Genomic DNA, 21,210 nt, shown 5'->3' with positions numbered 1-21,210 from the left:
TAGACATTTTGTGCCTCCAATTCTTAAATGAACCTTTTTGCTACAACTGGATCTTTACTAATTTTTGTAGGAGACGTCGACGGAGACACGACAGTTATGACCCACATTCACCCAGGTCTAAGCGCACTCGTCCAGATTTCCGGGAAGGTAGTATTTTGTTGTCTTAATACTGTACTAAATAAATGCTACATTAATAGTGTACTAAATAAATAATAGCAAAGGCCCATTTATTTACTTTGATGTTTTCACAATTAGGAATGCACTTTATTAGTTTTTTTAGTTATTAGTTATTTTGTGTATATTTATTAGTTTGTATAGCCTTTTGTATATAGCATGTAGTTTATATAATATATATATAAATATTATATATACCATGTTTTTTCCTCATTTTGGTTTATTTTGGGTAATTTAAAGTGTTGTGGTGATGGCACTCAAACTGCCTGGGGAGTGAGGAATTACATATGAATATTAATATGCTGGTTTTTGGATGTACAAAGTCTTACTTCTTTGTATTTCTATGGCTGCTCTGTTAGGCTTAGCAGTTATTATCAAGAGATGGTTGCAAGTGGATCCAGTGTCAGTGAGAAAGTGCTGTTTTCTGCCATGACTAAACAAAATGCATGAAGAATCTGTTGTATGTTTAGATAGCATCACAAAATGGTAAAAAAAAAAAATTTTTATTACAGCAAATAAGGTGATCTCCAAGTCTGATTTATACTTTGTTTGTGGAGAATTGAGAGAAACGCCGACTAGGCTAGCCAGGTGGGTAAAGTGCCTGCCTGGCAACCCGGCGCCTCCATAGCCAGGTGGGAAGGAGCAGCAGTGCGTAGCACACGCTTCTTGATTAGACCGGGGTTCGAGCCCGTCACCACCAAATATGGAGAATGCGGAAAGGTCATGGAATGACCACCATATATCCCGGAGCAATATGGCCTTAGTTGCTAATGCTCCTAAAAACCAAATAACAAACAAACAAAGCCTGGCAACCCAAAGGTTGCGGGTTCGAATCCTGCCTCGGGCTTGGATCAAAGCACTGCAAAAACCTTGGGAGGTGCATTATGGCCACAGAAGCCGATGCGCCAACAACTACCAAAAAAAAATTTGAGAGAAACCATGTCTCATCCCTAGTAATAATGTTATCTAGGAACAACTGATTATCAGATGCTGTTATGAGATTGTCAAATTTTGTCTGCTCATTATAGTGATTATTGGTAAGTATTTGAGGCACCACATGCTGAGAAACCCAATGCATGGTCAAGCCATCGCATAAGATTCTGTGAGATTTGTGGGAAATGTTTAAGCATCTGCAGATACTTAAACATTTATCATTTATCACACATTTATCATCAGTTGCATAGCAGTACTGCTATGCAGGTTGTCTAGCCATTTAAATTCTTTCAGGAATATGGGTATTTAAAGATCTTCCAGCTTGGCTTTAAAAGAACTACCGATTGATATACTATTACACTGTGATTATTACCATTTTTTAATAGTGTCACATTCTGAAACTTCTGCCAGTCCCTTGATCACATGCACTGCTGCCTTGAATGATCAGAATTTCCAGAAAAGAAAGAGAAGGAAGATTGTCATAAGAAAGATTGACCACTGATTGGTCCATAGGAGGATCCCAGTAACTCTGCCCTGTAAAGACTCATGTAATTATATACATAGATATGAATCTCTAAATAATTTTAAGGATTCAGATAAAGGGGGACAAAAAACTTTTTTTATAAATTTATATTCTGTTGTCAAATAGCTGCATTTATATCTCTCCCCATATTCTGTTTGTTGTCCTAATTATCTTTTATCATATGATCATCAAGAGTAGTAGTGCACATGATCAAGGGACTGACAGAAGTCCTTGAACATAATGCTATCAAAAAGGTAATAATTGCAGTGTAATGGTTTATCTAGTTATCTCTTAATAGAAATAACCTGCTAAGGAAATAACTTTTAAAGTCACGTTAGGAACTTTGGGCAATTTATAAATTGGACTATGAGAAGACTATTGACATCTTGCTTACCATGAGGGGGGGGGGTATCAAAAAAGTTCATACCCATACCTAAAAATAATACCCCTAGAAAGGTGAAACTGCACAGTAACTTTAATCCCTTTCTATGCACTCTCCGTGTATAGTAACATATTTCTCCCATCTATGGATCAGTTATTTAATGCCTTGATCATAGAAGTCTGCACTTTTGCCTGAAATCACGATTCCACTTCATTGATGACTTCCTGAGATGAATCAAAGTGGTGTCCATCCATGCAATGATTTCATTTCTCAAAACAAGAAGTCTGATGGTGCTAGGTCAGGAGAATAGGGTGGATGCTGCAGTAGTTCGAAGCTGCACTGGGCAATAAAGTTGGTGGTGGCAATGGCTGTGTGGGCCAGTGTTATTGTCCGACAGAAGACATACACCTTTGGTTAACATTCCACACCTTCACAACATCACTTAACTTTTTCAAAAGATTTCTGCAGTATTTTCCAGTAAGTGTGGAACCACGAGGTAGGTAATCTGTCAGGATAACCCCTTTTCTGTCCCAAAACACGAACAACATCACCTTCTTCGCAGATGGAGCGGTCTTTGCCTTTTTTGGAGTTGGGGAGGAGGTGTGTTTTCACTGCTTTGACGTCTTTAGTCTCTGGATCATACTGGTATACCCAGCATTCGTCATTTGTCACCAACTGATCAAAAAAGTTCTCAACATCTGCATTACACAAATTCAACAGTTGGCAAGAACATTGCAATTGACATTGCTTCTGCAAAGTGCGTCAGCAGTCTTGGAACTTATCATGTGGAGACCTTACACATGTGCAGATGGTCATGTAAAATGCTGTGGGCAAACCCATAACTAATTCCCACTGCATTTGCGATGAAATGAATTGTCACACATCTATCATTCAGCATCATCTGCTCAAGCTTTGCATCTGTCTGTGGATATTGATGGCCTTTCTTCTCTTGCCTCATCAAAGACACTTGTACGACCGCAGCGGAACTCGCACTTCCCCTCTTTTACAGTGTCACAGGATGGACATTTCTGCCCACACACATCTTTCATTTCTTTGTCTTTTTCCTGAGCTTTCTTGCCCAGCAAATGAAGGAACTTGATCACTGCTCGATACTCCACTTTATCAACCATAGCATCCTTCCTCAGGTTCCAGGCTCCACCTCTGGCGTGCGATCACTTACGGGAATGAAATTTCACGTTAGTTATTGAATATGTAGAAAAGCTTATAATAAAAACAGCATCTTCCTACTCATGTTTTATATATGTCAGGGTACGAACTCTTTGATACCCCCCCTTGTACTTCAAAAAAACTAGCTTGCAACATTAGTATGAAGGTTCTTTCTGCACAGCCACCTCGAATACTTTCTAAGAAGGTTACCCCCCCCCCCCCCTTGTACTTCAAAAAAACTAGCTTGCAACATTAGTATGAAGGTTCTTTCTGCACAGCCACCTCGAATACTTTCTAAGAAGGTTACCCCCCCCCCCCCCTTGTACTTCAAAAAAACTAGCTTGCAACATTAGTATGAAGGTTCTTTCTGCACAGCCACCTCGAATACTTTCTAAGAAGGTTCAAGCGAGTGAGTGAAGAGTAGGGTGAGTAGTGTCATCAAAATTCCGAGCCTATGGAAAAAACATAGAATAAATGTAATAAGGCAATGTTGGCACACTACTTGTTCAATATGATAAGTACAAAAGAATTTCAAAATAGTGCAAATTTATCCATGTGAGGGGGGGAAAAAATTGTAAAATCACTAAATAAATTAGCTGTGTATATTACTATTTATTCTTAATATTTTATAATGCAAAGTATGGTGTATTATTATTGTACTGTTATTGTTTCTAAAATTTCAAAGTATGTGAATATTTTGCTGTATGTAGGGCATATTTTATTGTGCAATTTTTATATTAAAAAAAAGATTACAATAGAGAAGTCAATTACTTATTTAGAATCAGTACATAAAAATGTGCAAGTTCACCTGTTTGTGTTAAAAAAATAAATTTTTTTTAATATATACTTAATACATTTAATACTTTTAATACATCTTAATATTTAATATTTCACTTTGAAAATAATAAGATGTATTTTGGTTTGAATTGCCTTTTCAGCAGTCTAAAAGAACCTATCTTTTCTGATGCATAAAATTCATTCATAGTTCTACTGTGCTGCTCCCCCCTGCATTTTTGTTGACCATTTTTCACGCACAGAATCTGTACTGCTTTTACTTTTGCCTTGTGCTTATGGATAAATGCTCTTTGTTCTTCTTCACTTTGATATCTAGATCATTAGATTCTGTTAAACAAAAAAATAAATAAATAAATAAAAATAATAATGGTAAAAAATAAACTAGATCTACAGCACTGTTGCAGTTAGTAACAGAGAATTGCAGAATTTTGGGTAGTCTTGTCCATTAAACTGTATAAAAATGCAAACTTCTTACAGTGGATTGCAGAAACTATAAAATTAAACTGTGATCAAAGTCCAAGCAGTAGTATGTAAAAGTAAGTCATGATTGCTTGTTGCCACTACTCAATAAATGATTCTACTCATTTCAAAACATACAGGAAAAGTTCATTAAGGTAATAATTTTAAATGTTTAATAGTCTAATAGTGAATTTGAAGGGAATGACACGACTTCATTATGTAAGAGGCAGTGCTTTTCTATGTGATAAATATAGGAGTGTGTTGCCTCATGTTTATTAATTAATACTATATTGCCCTAATACATGGATATGAATGAATTTTTAAAATTTTTAGGTGGCATATAAAAAGTTGTGGGGGGATGCAAGTTATTTTATCACTCACAAAGTGAAAAATGGCTGTGCAGTTCTGTTGGGTGTGAAGGATATTTTCTGTAATCTTTGACTTTTGACTTTGACTTTGACAAAAATTTATCCAGTGGATAAATTTTTGTTGTCTATATGCCATTATGTGTGAAAATGTTTGATTTCTCTTCAGGCCTTGGAAATCTTTCTTCAAAAAAAATAAATAAAATAAAAAATAATTTAAAACCTTTTTAATTTAATTTAGAATAGAAATTATAGAAAATATGGCTAGTATTTTTTTTTTTTTTCTTTATTCCTCTAGGTTATTTCAAGGACATGAACCGAGAACGGTGAGTTCTTCACATTTAATCATTACTCTTCACTGTAATAGTTCTTATATTATACTTTTCTTGAATAATTTTAAAATATTTGAGCCAAAATTTTTTACCTTCTGAAAAATGAATTAAATTTGTTTAACTACAACTAATGTGACAAAAAAAATCACGAAAAATATAAAAAAAATTCATAATTTTCAAGATTTTGAAACTAGGGATGTTTACATACTAACTATGATTGCAGAATAATATTCCAAGTTAACCAATACACTATACGTTAATTTTTTTCATGTATGATTTTGACTCTGCTAATATTCATACAGTAGAATTTGAATTACCTGAAAACTTTTTTGGAAGTTTTTTTCACTTATTTTTTTTCCTATTTTCACTTAAAGGAATTGATATGAATATGGTAGGGTAGTGCATGGGTGGAGGACCAGTGCTGTGTCTGCTAGTGTGCTCACTCTGTTGCTATTCTGTATTGTTTGTCAGCTTGTTTACACTTTAGTGGTGTTTAATAGAGACAATGATTGCTTGTTCTAATGCCTGCTGGATGTCTTGCTCTCACTTAACATGATTTTGTTTTGGGAACTTCTTAGTCATCTGAAATCATTTTGATTATGGTGTAGAGGTAAGCAGTGCATTTTTTTCCCTTCTAGAGATCTGTTACCTTTCTTTGGCCACCATGGTGTTTTGCTGTTGGACTTTAAAGAACTTGATCACAACATCTTTAGTTACAGAGAAGTGGTTTCGAGATTTTCTAGCAAAATGTGTGGAGTTTAAAGAATAAGTTATTGTTTCTGATAGGTTTTTAGTCTTGTCATTTTTTAAATGTGATTTCTTGTTCCGAATCTGGTCTTACCAAAAACTGCACTGTTTTTATCTACTATGTTTAGATATAGGTTTTTTATTATTATTATTAATTGGCTTCAGTAGGGTGCCCTTTTTTTTATTGTAAATGTGGAGAAGGTCGTGACAGATAATATACCATTGAAGGTCAGGAACTAGATACATGAATAATTCTTTTCTACTCTGACTAGATTTCAGAATATGTTTATATTTATTATTAAAAATATATAAATAAAAATCTGAATAATTTTGATCAGTTATAAAATAAAATATTACTGTAAAATGTTTGAAATATACTGGGTGAAAAGCATTAAAGCTACAATGAAGTAAAATATAAGAATACACATGATTTCACTTTATCAACTATAATATTTGCATGAGGCAGTGAGTGAATACATTGGTGGGGAGGATACACAGAAGTTTTACATAGAATTGAAATGAAGGGGAAAGGAGAGTAATAATTTTTGAGTCTTCCAAGCACCCTCAGTCACTCAAAGATTATCTGAAATCAGGGTCACAGCGAGGAGAAGACTGGAGGTGACATCCATCTAACTCGTGCAGCATTAGTTTGAAAAATGATATGTATCGACATATCATTTCTGTTCAAAATGTTCTAGTGCTACATATGCAGATTCCTGTCAGTGGAAAATGCTGAATGTTATACACTATCAGTAATTGAACATCATTTAGGAGGAGATCATGGCCCTCCTGCCAGTAATGCACTGTTAACACTGATAAAACAAAGTCAGCGTTCTTGATGAATGTAATGTCATCCTTCAAATGGTCCTCCAGATGGCTTCATAGGTATAGCTTGCATTACGGTCTCTAATGGTATTCTATAAACCAGGGGTGGCCAACAAGTCGATTGCGGCTTTAATTTTGGTCGATCATGTCACGACGAATTTTAAAATATATAAAAAATAGATTAATCAAAATCTAAATGTTATTATTATGCGCCCCGCTGCATACACTTATTACAAATACGTTGAACCAAGTGACTACCCTTGTCGCCACACAGCCGCTAGGTTTGTCTTGTGAAAATTCACACGCAGTTACATTTTGGAGAGCATGGTGTATGTGTCGAATTCTTATTTAGCTTACTTAATATTAATAACTGCACAGTACTTATACGTTAATTTAATACCATTTGATTTAAAATGAATACTATGAAAAAGAATGAAACGTATTTGCAGTGATTCCGTGATGGAGCTAAAGCAAAAAAGGAAATTTAGAAAGGCACTTCAAATCCGATTGGTATTTACCAATCGGATTTTTTGCTTAATAGTGACCTTAGAAAAAATAAATTAAAAGAACTTAAATCCAGATTATTTGCACAACAAAATTTCTTCATTACACCTAATTTACAATCCAAAGCAGGAACTGTAACATCATTTAAAGTGAGTCATCTTCTTGCAAAAAAATGCAAACCATTTTCTGATGGTCAATTCATCAAAGATGCATTTTTAGAAATAACATTCTCTTTTTTGAAAATTTTAAGAACAAACATGAAATTAAGTGCTCTTCAAGATCTGCAATTATCTCGAAATACCGTGATGCGACGCATTGAAAAAATGAGTAAAAATGTGAGCGAACAATTGCATGCTCATTTTGCTAATTGTGTGTCCTTTTCTTACAACTGGATGAATCTACAGACATCAGTGATACAGCTTAGTTGCTCATTTTTATTCATATGTTTTTGATGATTCTGCCACTATAGAAGAACTGCTGGGCATGGTTTTGTTAAAAGAAAGAACTAGAGGTCTTGATATATTTAACACATTCAAAAATTTTATTGAAAAAATTAAATTACCACTATTTAAGCTCGTATCAATAACAACAGATGGAGCTAAAGCAATGATGGGGCATCTTAACAGATTCATTGCATTGTGCCAAAAGGATGATGAATTCCCAGATTTTTTGAGTTACTACTGTATCATCCACCAACAAGTGTTAGCCAGCAAAAGATTAAATACTAAAAGTGTTATGGACATAGCTTTCAAAATTGTGAATTCCATCAGAGGACAATCTCTTCAAAGGAGACTTTTCAAAATGCAACTTGATGAAAATGAACCAGACTTGATATTACACACAGATGTAAGGTGGTTGAGTTGTAGTACGTTTCTACAGAGATTTCGAAATTTGTTGATCAAAGGAGAGATAATTATCAGCAGCTACAAGATACGGAGTGGGTGTGTGATCTGGCTTTTTTGGCAGATTTTACCAGTAAATTAAGTAATCTGAATTTGGAATTACAAAAAATAAAAATGTGGGTGACATGATTAGTAGTATATCAATTTTTGGCAATGGCGAAGGATCTAAAAGAAAAAAAATTCGATCATTTTGCAAATATACAAGCTCATTTGCAAAAAAATTCTGTTTTTGAATTTAATAGTGACAAATATGTTTCTGAAATTGAGAAAGTTGTGGATGATTTTGAAACCAGATTCAGTGATATTTAAAACAATTGAAGACATCATTCAATATATTTCTTATCCATTTAATGTCGATTTAGAAACGAAACAAATTGCAGAAAAAATCGCTGAGATTTTTCACATGGAGAAAATATTTCTTGAAAATAAAATTATTACATTGCGAAACAATATCTTCCTAAAAGCCAGATCATTATAAAAAGACTTGTTTGCCGAGAAAAGTACCCAAATGTAAAAAATGCAGTGAACTTTTAAATTCCTGTTTTGGTTCCACATATCTATGTGAATTGGCCTCTTCATATTTGAAACAAACAAAGACGAAAAATCGCTCTACTCTTACAGATTTCCATACAGAAGATTCTTTACAGTTGGTCTTATTACAGTATATCTCCGATTTTGAAAGCTTGGCAGATGACACAAAGACATAAACACATAAATTAAAAATTTAAATACGTATGAATTTAAAATAAGAATTCTGAATTGTATTTAATTTTAAAATTTATAAACAGCATTTTTCAATATGTGTTGATTAACTTTTTTAACCATGTGCAATGAAATTCTTGAGATGGTAGATCGCCATACATTTTGAAGAAAAAAGTAGATTGCATCACAAATTAAGTTGGCCACCCCTACTATTAACCAGTTGTTCCCAAACTACTGAGATCTACGGACCCTTTCAAAAATCAAAAAAAAAAAAAAAAAGGTTAATGGACCCCTGCAGATATCAAAAAAAGTTTGCAGACCCTTATATATAGCGTGCGTGTGTGTGGTCGACCACTGTTTCGCCGACCCCCTGGAACTGGTCTACGGACCCCAGTTTGGGAAACACTTCCATAAACTATCCCACTTTTTTCTTTTCTTTTCTTTTTTTTTTTTTTTTTTGCATAACTGGTGTAGGGATTTTTAAGGGGGGGGGGAAGATACACAGTTTGTAGTTTGTTTACGAGGAACTTGCACAGTGTTAATGTTATAAAACTGCAAAATCATGGCAATACCCTGAATTAGGTAGAGAGTAATGTGAGCTGTACTGGATGCTCAGTTTGTGTGTGAAGGCAAAAAATCAGAATTTGCAGTTTCTTGGTTAAAAACAACTCCTAGTAATTTAAATTTTGTTGAGGAAAGTCACATCTGTGGAGCCATTCTGACCTTTTATTTCTTCTGTTTCTGATTGACATTGTGACCATGCCCTGCACATGAGTGTGTGAATGGCATTGTTGTAGTGCAAGGAAGCATAATATGATCTGTGATCAGCATATCAATAACTGATGTCAATATACTAAAGTTTTTAAGGGCCGAGCAAATTTCTAGTGGGAAAATTAAGGGAAAAATTTTTTAAAAGCCTCCTGATGCAAGTTTTCGTTGATTGGTGACTGACGGCATCATGAACAAGAACAAAACTGATGTATGACTGGTTTAAGAACACAAGGCAAACCTTAGTCATTATCCTTGGTCATCACTTCGATCTATAAGTGGAGTCTTATAGAATGTATGGGATTTTCTAGAATACATTATCAATTTTTTTCAGTCCTTCCCAATCCTATGTATAATATATATCTTGAATATTGTAGAATTTATTGATTGAGAAAATATGCTAATTGTTATTAATAGGTAGGTTTTGAGACCATACTATGAATTAGAAATTTTAAACTGCAAATTGTATTGTCTCATTTTTTTAAAATTAATATTACAGTATTTATTTACTTGATACGTTTTATTTTTTAGGTCCATGGATCGATACAATATCCGTAGGGACACAATGATGAATGGAGTGAGTATACTTTTATTGAGTAGATTAATGTACAGACTTGGGATATTAGTAATTAAATTACAAAGGAATTTTTTAACACTAATTGTGGGAAGAGGTATTTTTTGTAATTAAATGGTTACAGGCAATTTTTTATATTTCTGGCCTTTAAAACAGTGGTCAGATTCCACCCCCCCCCCCTTTATTGTGGGTTAAATGTGGTTTTTGCAGCATGAAATAAGTATAACTTCAAAATTTGAATGAAAAATCAAAACTTCCAGTAGCAGCTCCATGTAATTGGTGGCATGTGCATTTGAAGCCGCTTTATATATATATCTGAATGCAAAAATATACATTCTGGAAAATGTATAATATATCTTTTTACCTCCTGATATATGGCCTGTATTCTTCACAGGTGTCAACTTGGAATTTTTAGCAAGAGGACAAAATATTTAAAACCAATAAGATAGTATAGAAACAATACTTTCATCCCATTGGGCTACCACCATCCATAGTCAGTGCCTGTGTAGATGAAGAACAGTTGTCATAGTATCTGACTGAGAATACACTGTTTTTAACTATTTAAAATTAACTAACTTGTTTAGATTATTTAAAATATACTCTTATTACATCTTGTGATACTTATTTATATATCTTTTATACCTTTGTTTGATGATTTTCTAACAGACAAATCCTTTCTTGACAGTGTCTGGTTTTCATGAGTCACTATTATCTTTTATCATTTTTATAACTGTTTTTATTCATTTACCATTGGTGAATTGGTAAATGAAAGTTGGTGCATTAAAGCCTACATTGCTAATGTGCCAAAAAACTCCAACACAAATTAAAATAAAAAGTTTCTTACAGTATAGTAGCCTGAAATAAAAAATTAAATTGGATAAGAATATTCATTAGCCAGAAAACCCAAAGCAGGGTGTGCCAATACATGAATGCCTATGAAAGTATCTTTGACTCAAACAAGAAACCAAAAAAATTAATTCATTGGCAAAAATATCTGCTATCAAACAAGAATTGCCTTGTAAAAAGCTGTGAGAATAAGAGGACAGACAATGAACTGCCACGAGGGACACTTGATATTTTAATAATATGATTTGTATCATACTGAAAAATTAAGTTCTCAGTCTGTCAATTGTTATTGTGCATTTTAAAATATTGCTCAAGGTCTTTCATTTATAATTGCTCCATCTTATTGTGTCACCCCTCCCTCCATTGTTATTTTTTTTTATTAAAATCATTATCTTTTAAATTATACTATACTGCAATTAATCCATCTGATCTTTTTTAGGCATATAATGACTATATGAGAGATTTCCATCATCATCAAAGACCACCGATGCCACCAATGCCCTTTGGACCCCCTGTAAGCAAGTTCTTTATGTAAATTAAAATATTAATTCAATTTTAAGAGATTTATTATGGAATATTTGTACATTGTAGCTACACGAAATAATTTTCTCTTTATTAATAGATCATTTGCCTTTATAAAGTAAATTACCTATTATTCATATTATGCGCTACACTGAATTAAAATTAGAAAGAATATTTTGGAAGTATTCACAAGAGTTCACAAAGATTGCTGAGACCATATTGTCCTCTGTGACAGTATGGTTGTTGCCACTTGTCACCCATGTGGAGAGGTCTGGGTTCAGGTGAAGTCACAGACTGGAAGGAGTTTCTAAAAGCTTCTTCAATTTGGCTATAGGCAATTAGGTAAACCTTACTCATTATGCCTGAGCTGATCTCGGACAAGGGAGTAAGATTTACCATTGTGAATTATTTTCAGGTGGTTTGGGCAATAAACACATGCATTATATGTAACGTACTATGCCAACCATATGGCTTAAGTTGCTGAATAGGCTAAAAAATAAAATCGCCATTGATAAACAGCAAGTGCAAAGTTCTGTTTGACAGACTTCTGTGATAAATGTAAACCAAATGATTTTACAAAGATTTTGACTACAGTAATACTGTTTTTATTTTTCAAATTATCCATTTTAAAAGTTTATACGTATACAACCATGATTATACGTATACGTAAACAACCATGGTAGCCATTATTAATTCTGTTTTAATTGATTAATCTTTGGTGATGGCAAGGAGTTTTTTTTTATAGTGAACTACTGTATAAAGTGTAGTATGCATGAACTTTAGAATAAGTCAGTGATGTAAAAGGAGTGTAAGATTTCTTCATATGTTTAAATATTTGTCCCAGTGTTGCACATGAAAATGCACATTTTGGAGTTAGACGATCTTTATATTGTCCATAAGAAATGAAAATACCTTTTAGAGCTCCTTCCCTTCTCAAGGGAAATTTCTGAGTATCTCCCAGTGAAACTGGACATACAGTGTAACCTTTGCAATCCAGCTCTCAGTAAGCCTGGGTGGTTGACCATTATTGCCTGCTGGAAATGTATTTTGTAATGAAATTCAGCATTTGTTGTGTTGCCATGTGACAAACTGTAACAGTTTTTGGAAATGAAAGAGCTGGGCATGGGCAACATGCCATGTCTTCCTTGGCATCAGGACAGTGTAGTCCATGTCACCCTGCCGCAGGAGGTTTTCTCCTCCTGCTGAAAATTCATAAGATATGACAAGACCTATCCCTGTGACATCTGTATAAAAAACACAATTTGCTGAACAAATACAGTAGTGTATTTTTTTGTGTGTGTGTGGAGGGGGGGGATAATTACAATTCTCAGTTTTTACCAACATGATTATAAAAGATCACACAAAATGGAAAAGAGTGGTGATTATGCTATTCAAAGAGAGGAAAAAGCTTGGTGTTATCTCGAGTATATTTTCTAAAATTCCTATGATGATAAAAGAATTATAAATAGTAGGGATGTAAGAAATAAAAGTTTTTGCATACAGAAAAAAATTACCACAGACTAGCAGTTGAGAAGTACTACTCTGCATTATTCAAGTGGACCATCCCAGATCATCAACTGAATTTCTTATTCATGAATAAAGAGTAGTATTACGAAATCAAAGAAATAGAGTACCTGACTATTTTGTCTCAAGTTTGCTGTAGAAGTTATTATGGTACTCAAAATTTCAAATATGATTAAGAAATGATACATGGTTAATGTCTACGTCTGTTAAGATAAAAATGTGTGTGTGTGTGCGTGTGCGTGTGTGTGTGTGTGTGTGTGTGCGCGCACATGCGTGCAAACATACATTTTTATCAGAGATTTCACTTTTGGTTGACACATCACAATAATGTTACTTCTTTCACTTTCTGAAAGAAATAAAACTACTAGTTTCTGCCTCTCAATAATAACCATAATTTGCTTAACCAAAAACAGTAGATAAATCACAATGAACTAAAATGGGTAAGTAATATGTTCTGCAATTGATAATCCCACCTCACTACATTAGGGCCCCAAATATTAGATGTATGTGTCAGTGGTGGTAACTACCTTAATGGAGAGTCTGTCACATGGAAGGAACATGTTCATGTGACTGTTCCCTCCACGCTCTAATGGTTAATGATGTGTTTGTCTGAGTTATGAGGATTGCAGTGGACTGTTGGATGACTTTGTATTATTTTCATCACTTGATCCACTGCTTTCTTTACTCTTTTCCCATAAACACATGCATGTATCTGAAAATTTCTGTTGGTACTTGCATGGAGTAAACATTTGCAGTATGTTGAATTGTGTAGGTTATTTACACACTTCTCATGCGCTGCTTTCCACAGTTTGTATTATAAACCTTTATATGCATCCCTGTCACTTAACAGGGGTTCTCTGCAGTTTCTTCCTGCTTATTGTTTCTGCATTTCATTTCAACAGCCTGTATAGTTTTTAACTTATAAAACCACATCATTTGAAGAGCATATTTGCAAAACTGAATTGATTTTTTTGTAATTTGTGTTTATTTATGTTTTAGCCCCCCTTTCCTATGGAACCTCATCCATATTATGAGAGACCAATGCATCATCCAGATTTTGTGGCGCCGAGGCCACGTCCTATGGACAAAAGAGCAGTAAGTAATGTTTGAAAACTTTTTTGCAAAAAATTATAAAGAACTTGGTGTACCTAACTATTGCTACCAAAATATGATTATTTATATAATTTTTTATTCACTTGAATTGTACTACTAAAAAAACTTCCATTTAGCTTCTTTCCAGTCTGTTCTGTGCAAGAGAAAGGTTCACCACTCATTTAGAGGAATAAGATTCTAAGGTCTATTTAAGGCTACCGTTAACCAATATCAGGTGGTAGAGTGTTTCCCCCCCCCCCACACACACCCACGGGTTTTCTTCTGGTTTTACGGTCCAGAGGAACTGAAATTAAACAAACCTCACCCTATTCAGTCCCTGAACCTTGTAACTCTGAGTGAAATTAATGTCATGAGAAATTGCAGGGTGTTACTAAGCTGGAAAGAAATTATTGCTTTACCTGTTATAGAAAATGTTCATTCACATTTAAAAACAGAAGTTACCCCCCCCCCTTTAAGCATAACGAATGAGTGCAAAAGGACATCAATACATAGAACTCAGAGCAGCCAATATCTTTTGAGTTCAAAAAGAACTAAGGCTTGGCTTTAACAGTCCAGCTGATAATAGTTGTTATTCACAAGTAAAGTCTGATTTCATTGCAGCAGTTCAAAATGAATTATGCTCTTATATCTCACCATACAAATATTATCTTTTGTGTGTGCACATGCACAAGGTGAATTTAGCAGTAAGCAGTGGAGTTTGCTGAGGATTTAATCACTGTATTTTGCACTTAGTATTCACATACAACACAACCTTTTTATCTGTTATGGGGAAACCAAACAGTCAACTTTGAAATATTTCCAAACTTATTGGACTAGAGACAGATGTATGTATTATATCGGTTCTTTCAGCAGTCTCCCAAGTTTTAATCCTCAGTTCATTTTCACCGAAGCTTACATTTCCTCGGTACTGATCATAACATGAACACAGTGAACAAGACAGATTTTAGATAAGAATAAAAAACATTGACACTTTCACTTCTTCATGTGGTTTCCACGGCATCATCTTAAATCTCAACCCAAGCACGGTACTAAGTACTATAGGTTCTAATACCTCTCGTCTTTGGGGTTCACATAAAAAAAGAAAGAAAGAAAAATTCCTTTTTTGAACTCATAGGGCATGCATGACATTGATTTTGTTTATGCTCATGATTTATTCATATGGGGCAGGGGAAGATTTGTTTTCAACTTTTTCTGTGCTACTATTACTAAAAAATTTAGTAATTAGTTCAGTCCAAACTGACTTAGAATTGTCTTGCTTCAGCACCTGTCACTTTTATCATCAAGTAAAAGTTGGGATTGGAGGAGAACTAATTCTGAGCAATTTTGTCCTGAAGTCAGGAGAATTTAAAATAAATCAGTTGAATCACAGTTTTCTTTACATTTTATATGGTATGCAAACATTTACTTAATTACAAGTACCTAAAACTTATTCATTAATACATTTGGAATATTTTGTACTTGTACTTTTTATCGCATTTTATGAATGTACAGTAAACCCTCGTTAAACCGGACTAATAGGGGCTGAGAGGTGTCCGTTTTAATGAAAGTCCGGATTATATGAAATATGCTTTGTAATGTGGGTAAAGCTTATTTAAACAACATAATATACCTGGATAACAGTAAAAACATGTTTATTTTACATTAAAAATATGTATGTATATAGTCAAAAATATGTAGTAAATATATGTACATACTGTATTTACATTAAAAATATATAATGTCCCTAATCACTTAGAACAAGATTGCACTGGTTCAACTTCACTTACATCACTTGCCACATTCACTGGTTTGAAAAAATTACTTTTTTTTTTTTGTGATTGTTTGCAGTTTATTTCCTTTACTACCAATTCACGTAGGTGTCTGAAGTGTTCATAATAGGCAGATACGTTTTCATTTGTTGATTGTTCAACATACTGAATTACGAAGTTCAAATAGACCTTAAGATCTTATTCCTCTAAATGAGTGGTGAACCTTTCTCTTGCACAGAACAGACTGGAAAGAAGCTAAATGGAAATTTTTTAGTGGTACAATTCAAGTGAATAAAAATTTATATAAACTTGAACTTCACTTACCTTAATTTTTGGCTGAGTTGTTGCTCGCTTCATCTTCTTCCTCGTCTGAAATTTCTGCTGCTCCCATTACACTATCTGCGATCTTTCTCCACATTAAACTTGAGAACAAAATTACGAATTTCACTTTTTTTCCCCTTTTAATGTCCGGTACGGTTTGTTTTGCCATGCCATACTCAAGACAGATGCTGGACACTGAAGCTCCTTTTTCAAGTTTCTCTATCACTGATAGTTTATCGTGAAGAGAAAGCGTTTTATGCTTACGCTTCTGTCCTACACTAGGCTTACTTAAAGACATTGTTTAACTGTACAGCACAAAAGATAGAAGCACGTAACTGTGAAGAAAACGACAAACAACTGTCTGAAGTGCAGCCGGGAACCAGGTTGTTTGTGTAGCGCGAGTCATCACGGCCCAGTGACCTCGGACACAATACATATGACCTTTTGAGCCGATCATCGTGATTTTTACACTTTAAAATTTTTTTTGAGCTGTCCAGATTAAGTGATGTACGGATTACTGGGGTCCGGATTAATGAGGTTTTACTGTAATTGTGTTTTGTACTTGGTTGCAGTAGTTAATTATACTAACAAGTAATAAAGTACTTTATAAAGTTTTACTTATGTATAGGCAGACATAAGTCAATTCTCGTACCTACCTGTATAAATTAGAAATTCATTTAATTGCATTAAATTAATTTCTAATTTAGTTGTTGCCCTTCTAATTATTATTGAGTTGTATCTTTTGCTTTATTGTATGTGAAAAGTGAATAGTGTTTATTAATAAGTATTAATTAGTAAGTATTTTAATTTATATCACCAAATAAGTTGATAATTTTTATTAATAAATCTAGTATTTAAATTTAGCCATTTACAATAAAATTTGCAATTTGATTTTTCACTTTTCCTTAGTACATGAAATTGTCCATATATATGTGGCAGTTTTTATTTAATATCTCTGGTATACAGTTACTGGTATACTACTTAAACAATTAAAACATTCAGATTGAATGAGAAAGTCATGATTTTCTCCTGTCACATTGATCAAAAATTGGAATATGTGTAATTGTAACCACCATTCAAATTGAAAATTACTGTGTCCAGTTTGAGCATTTGCAACCCTAAAACCACAGTTTCAGTTACCCACAGCTTTCCAGTATTTTAACGATGAAATATGAGAGGAATATCAGTTCATCCCCACACCACCCTGGTTAGAAATCAGAAACCAATTGCAAGCCAGTAAAACTGTAGCACTTCTAATTTAAGTGTGAGCCATAAATTTTGCAAATAGTAGTATATACAATACATGCTGTTGAAGTCTAAAAAATGGAGAAAGCTAAACTGTGCCGAGTGACCTCTACAACAATTATGCTAATACTAATAAAAAAAAAACTGATATTTAAATTAAAAGAAATTCAGATTCATACCCATCAAAACATTCATTCTTCCAGCAGTAAGGAAATCTATACTAAAAGTGTGTTCATAGCAAACACCCAATTTTCAGCATTTGAAAATTAAACCTGACTCTAAGGTTCGTCTGCTATGGATGAGCCCAATTCCATTGTGTATTGAAGAAAGTATTGTTTTCAAGAATACAACACAGTGGAATTGTATCATTCTTGAAACTAATACTTTCTTGCTTTGGCCAGCTGACATTGTTTCTCAAGCCTTTTTTTCACAGAAAGAAAATGATAAAGAATAATTGCTAGGGAATTATGTGACAAAAACCCTTTAAATGTAAAATAAAACCTTCTCTGTTTTTGAAATAGAATTTTTTTTTTTATTCTAGAGTAGGTGACTGATGCTTGAGAAAGTACTACTCACAGAGAATAAACCAATCCAAGTAAGCTTCACATTCCAGTCCCCCCCCCAAGGGTAAATAATTAGAATTAACTTAAAACATTTCAGAAAAACTAGAAACCATTACAAGAACATGAATGAATCATAGAAAACATAAGGGATACTGCTACTGTGTAATTTACTGGTTATCAATCCAAATTGTATCAGACAAGTGAATTTTTTATTTTTTTTTTTTTTCACCAAGGATTTAACATGAATTGGAATTTTTTTTTTAGTTATTGTTAGCGGAAATTTATGCAAGGAAGAAAGCTTATGCAGCAGCAGCCAAAAAACACACTACTCCTTTATCCATCCCCTCTAATAATTTGTGTAATTATTAGAGGGGATAATTTGTCTTCCTTAAATTTATTTAAACTACCCACCCAACAACCAATCACTCTCTGGCTGAAAGTAAACATTTTGCCAATCCTGCATCCATCCTTAATCATCAATTTAAGTGTATATGCCCTCTTGTTTGTTGTCCGAGAAAGAGTAAAATGGTTGTTATCATTTAGTTTACCAATCCATTTAAAGCCTTAAATACCTCAATCAAGTCTTCTGATAGGTGCCTAGTTTCCAAGCAGTACAATTAGCAGAACTGAACTCTTTTGTGGTAAGAGTACCTTTTGTGTCCTCAACTGATCTTGTTACTCTTCTGTGCATACATTCAACAGATTCAAATATACTTTGCATGTGGGCAGCAGTAAAATGCTTGACACTGGGCAGCAATAATCCTAGATTACTGTTGTTCATTGCCTTACATTTTTCTAGGCCTTGTTGCAGTTGCATACCCTGATTACTGTTATTAACCACCCTGCCAACCTTTGTATCATATGCAAACTTAGACAGTTAAACTTGTTTAACCTCAGGGGCTCACATCTGGTGAGTATGGGCTTGGCAAACCCAGGGTCCTGAGCTGGATATCATCATTCTTCTCTTTCTTGGTGATTCCTTTCTGCTTCTTTCTCTCTCTCTCTCTCTCTCTCTCTCTTAGGGTAACTCTGGATTTTTTTTTCTTTCTTTTTCTTCTTCTTTTTTTGTGGCTGGTGCGGCATAAGCCTCAGGCTTCCTTGCACCATATGGCTAATAATAATAAAATATGCCTTCCATTTCCCTATACAATGTGATAATCGCCTCCTTGTCCGTCCTGGTAAAAATTGTTGACAGAACACTGAGATGTCCTAGTAGTATTCTGCATTGATCAAAACTTCATGTTGGACTGTACATTTTCCCCTAGGTATCTTTCATTTTCCACAACCATGAATGTGGTACCATATTCGAGATGGTGGAAATTGATATGTTATTCTGGAATTACTGCTGGCCATATGCTGCATGTTGCATTTTTCAATGTTAAACCTCAGTTGCCATGTCTCTGTCCAGTTTTGCCAGATCATGTTGCACTAGCATACCCTGATTACTATCATTAAACACCCTGCCAAACTTTGATAATGTGTGAACATATGATAATATATGAACTTAGAAAATAAATTTGATTTTCCTTCATTAGTATCGTAGATAAATATTGAAAGCAGTAAGGAGCCCAGAACTAAACCCTGAGGGACTCCACTAATAATATTAATCCAAGAAGAGCAGTACCTATTTATAACCACTTGTCTTTTGCTGCTCAATCATTGCCAAACTCCTCCAATTTGTGTAGCAGTTTTTGATGTGGAACAGTGTTAAAAACATTACTGAAGGCTAAATATAAATCAGAGTTATTTTTTACATCCAGTTCCTTTGTTACTGCATTATAGTAGCTTATCAGACTGATCAGACAAAATCTCTCCCTAAACAAATCCATGCTGTGATTTTTGTCTAGGTTCATTCCTGTAAGGACGATCCTACACTACTTCTTTAGCCATTAACTCCATTATTTTCCTTGGAACTGAAGTCAAGCTGTCAGGTCTGTAATTGCTCACTTTGCCATTTGATTGCACTTAATGAATAGGAGAGGCATTTGCACATCTCTACTCTATAGGAACCTCCACTGAATCCAAGGATGCTTTAATAATTATAGTGAAAGGTTTGCTTGCTTGGTACTGCTTTTATTATAATTGGACAGGGTTCATATCAGCTACAGGTCCAGTTTTTCAACAGACTGAACAGGATTGTCAAGAATTAAGACCATTCATATGTAGTGGGCCAGTGTGGTTCATCAACCCCAGGGGGCTCACATCTGGTGAGTATGGGCTTGGCACACCCAGGGTCCTGAGGCTGGATATCATCATTCTTCTCTTTATTGGTAATTCCCTTCTACTTCTCTCTCTCTCTCTCTCTCTCTCTCTCTCTCTCTCTCTCTCTCTCTCTCTCTCTCTCTCTCTCTCAGGATAACTTGGGAATTTTTGTTTTGGCTGGTGCTGCATAAGCCTCAAGCTTCCTTGCACCATATAGCTAATAATAATAATCTTTTTCTTTCTTAATGTAAGCAAGGAATTCTTTGCATTCTTAGTCAAAGATAATCTGCCTTGCCTTACATAACCATTACTGACTTGATTGCAGATTAATTTGTTGTTTGTTGTGTCCTCTCATAATTTATAATAATCCCATGTATTTTTCTTCTTTGTCACTAGTCTCATAATTTCAGTCTAAACCTCAAACAGTTTCTTTTAGATGGTGAAATATACAGGGTTGTTAAAATTAAAGTATCCCTATGTAGAGAGGGCTCTGGAGCGAGTTCTAAGGCTTGTACTGAAGAGAAATTTGAACAACAGGTACAATAAAGAATGGGCGAAAAAAAAGTAATTACAAAATTTGTCACTATATGGCACTGGTGCAATACAAATCACTTGAACAGTGCTACAATTGTTCAATGTGTCCTCCATTTTGGTCAACAACAGTTTCTATTTGAAGAACAGCATTTTCTACAGCAGAACGTAACATGTAAACTGGAATAGCCAACACATGACGTCTGATGCTGTGCTTCAGATCTGCCAGAGTTTGACATCTTTCCCAATACACCTGGTTCTTCAAAAAATTCCACAACCAGAAGTTGCATGGGGTGAGGTCCGGTGATCGGGGTGGCCAAGATGTCTGGAAACAACGGTGGATGTGGGGTTGCATATTCGTGCAAGATGGTGGCACACCATCTTGAATGAATATGGTATCCTGAAGGCACCCACGTTGTTGCAGCTCTGGTATTGCAAAATTT

At 34.4% G+C, this 21,210-nt stretch overlaps 1 protein-coding gene across 1 annotated transcript in view; it reads left to right on the top strand.

Annotated features, from left to right (window-relative positions):
• Ythdc1 (YTH domain containing 1) overlaps positions 1–21,210 on the top strand; it is a 163,391-nt gene that overhangs the window by 118,798 nt on the left and 23,383 nt on the right. Inside the window, exons 9-13 of the mRNA XM_090385016.1 lie at positions 71–147; positions 5,097–5,124; positions 10,110–10,155; positions 11,438–11,512; positions 14,044–14,139. Of these exons, the coding sequence (XP_090241142.1) occupies positions 71–147; positions 5,097–5,124; positions 10,110–10,155; positions 11,438–11,512; positions 14,044–14,139 (322 nt within the window). The remainder of the gene's footprint in view (positions 1–70; positions 148–5,096; positions 5,125–10,109; positions 10,156–11,437; positions 11,513–14,043; positions 14,140–21,210) is intronic.

This window comes from Mastigoproctus giganteus, chromosome 1 (genome assembly GCF_048544385.1).
Source record: "Mastigoproctus giganteus isolate SK-2022 chromosome 1, ASM4854438v1, whole genome shotgun sequence".
NCBI lineage: Eukaryota > Metazoa > Arthropoda > Arachnida > Uropygi > Thelyphonidae > Mastigoproctus > Mastigoproctus giganteus.
This window is presented reverse-complemented; position numbering and strand designations above follow the sequence as displayed.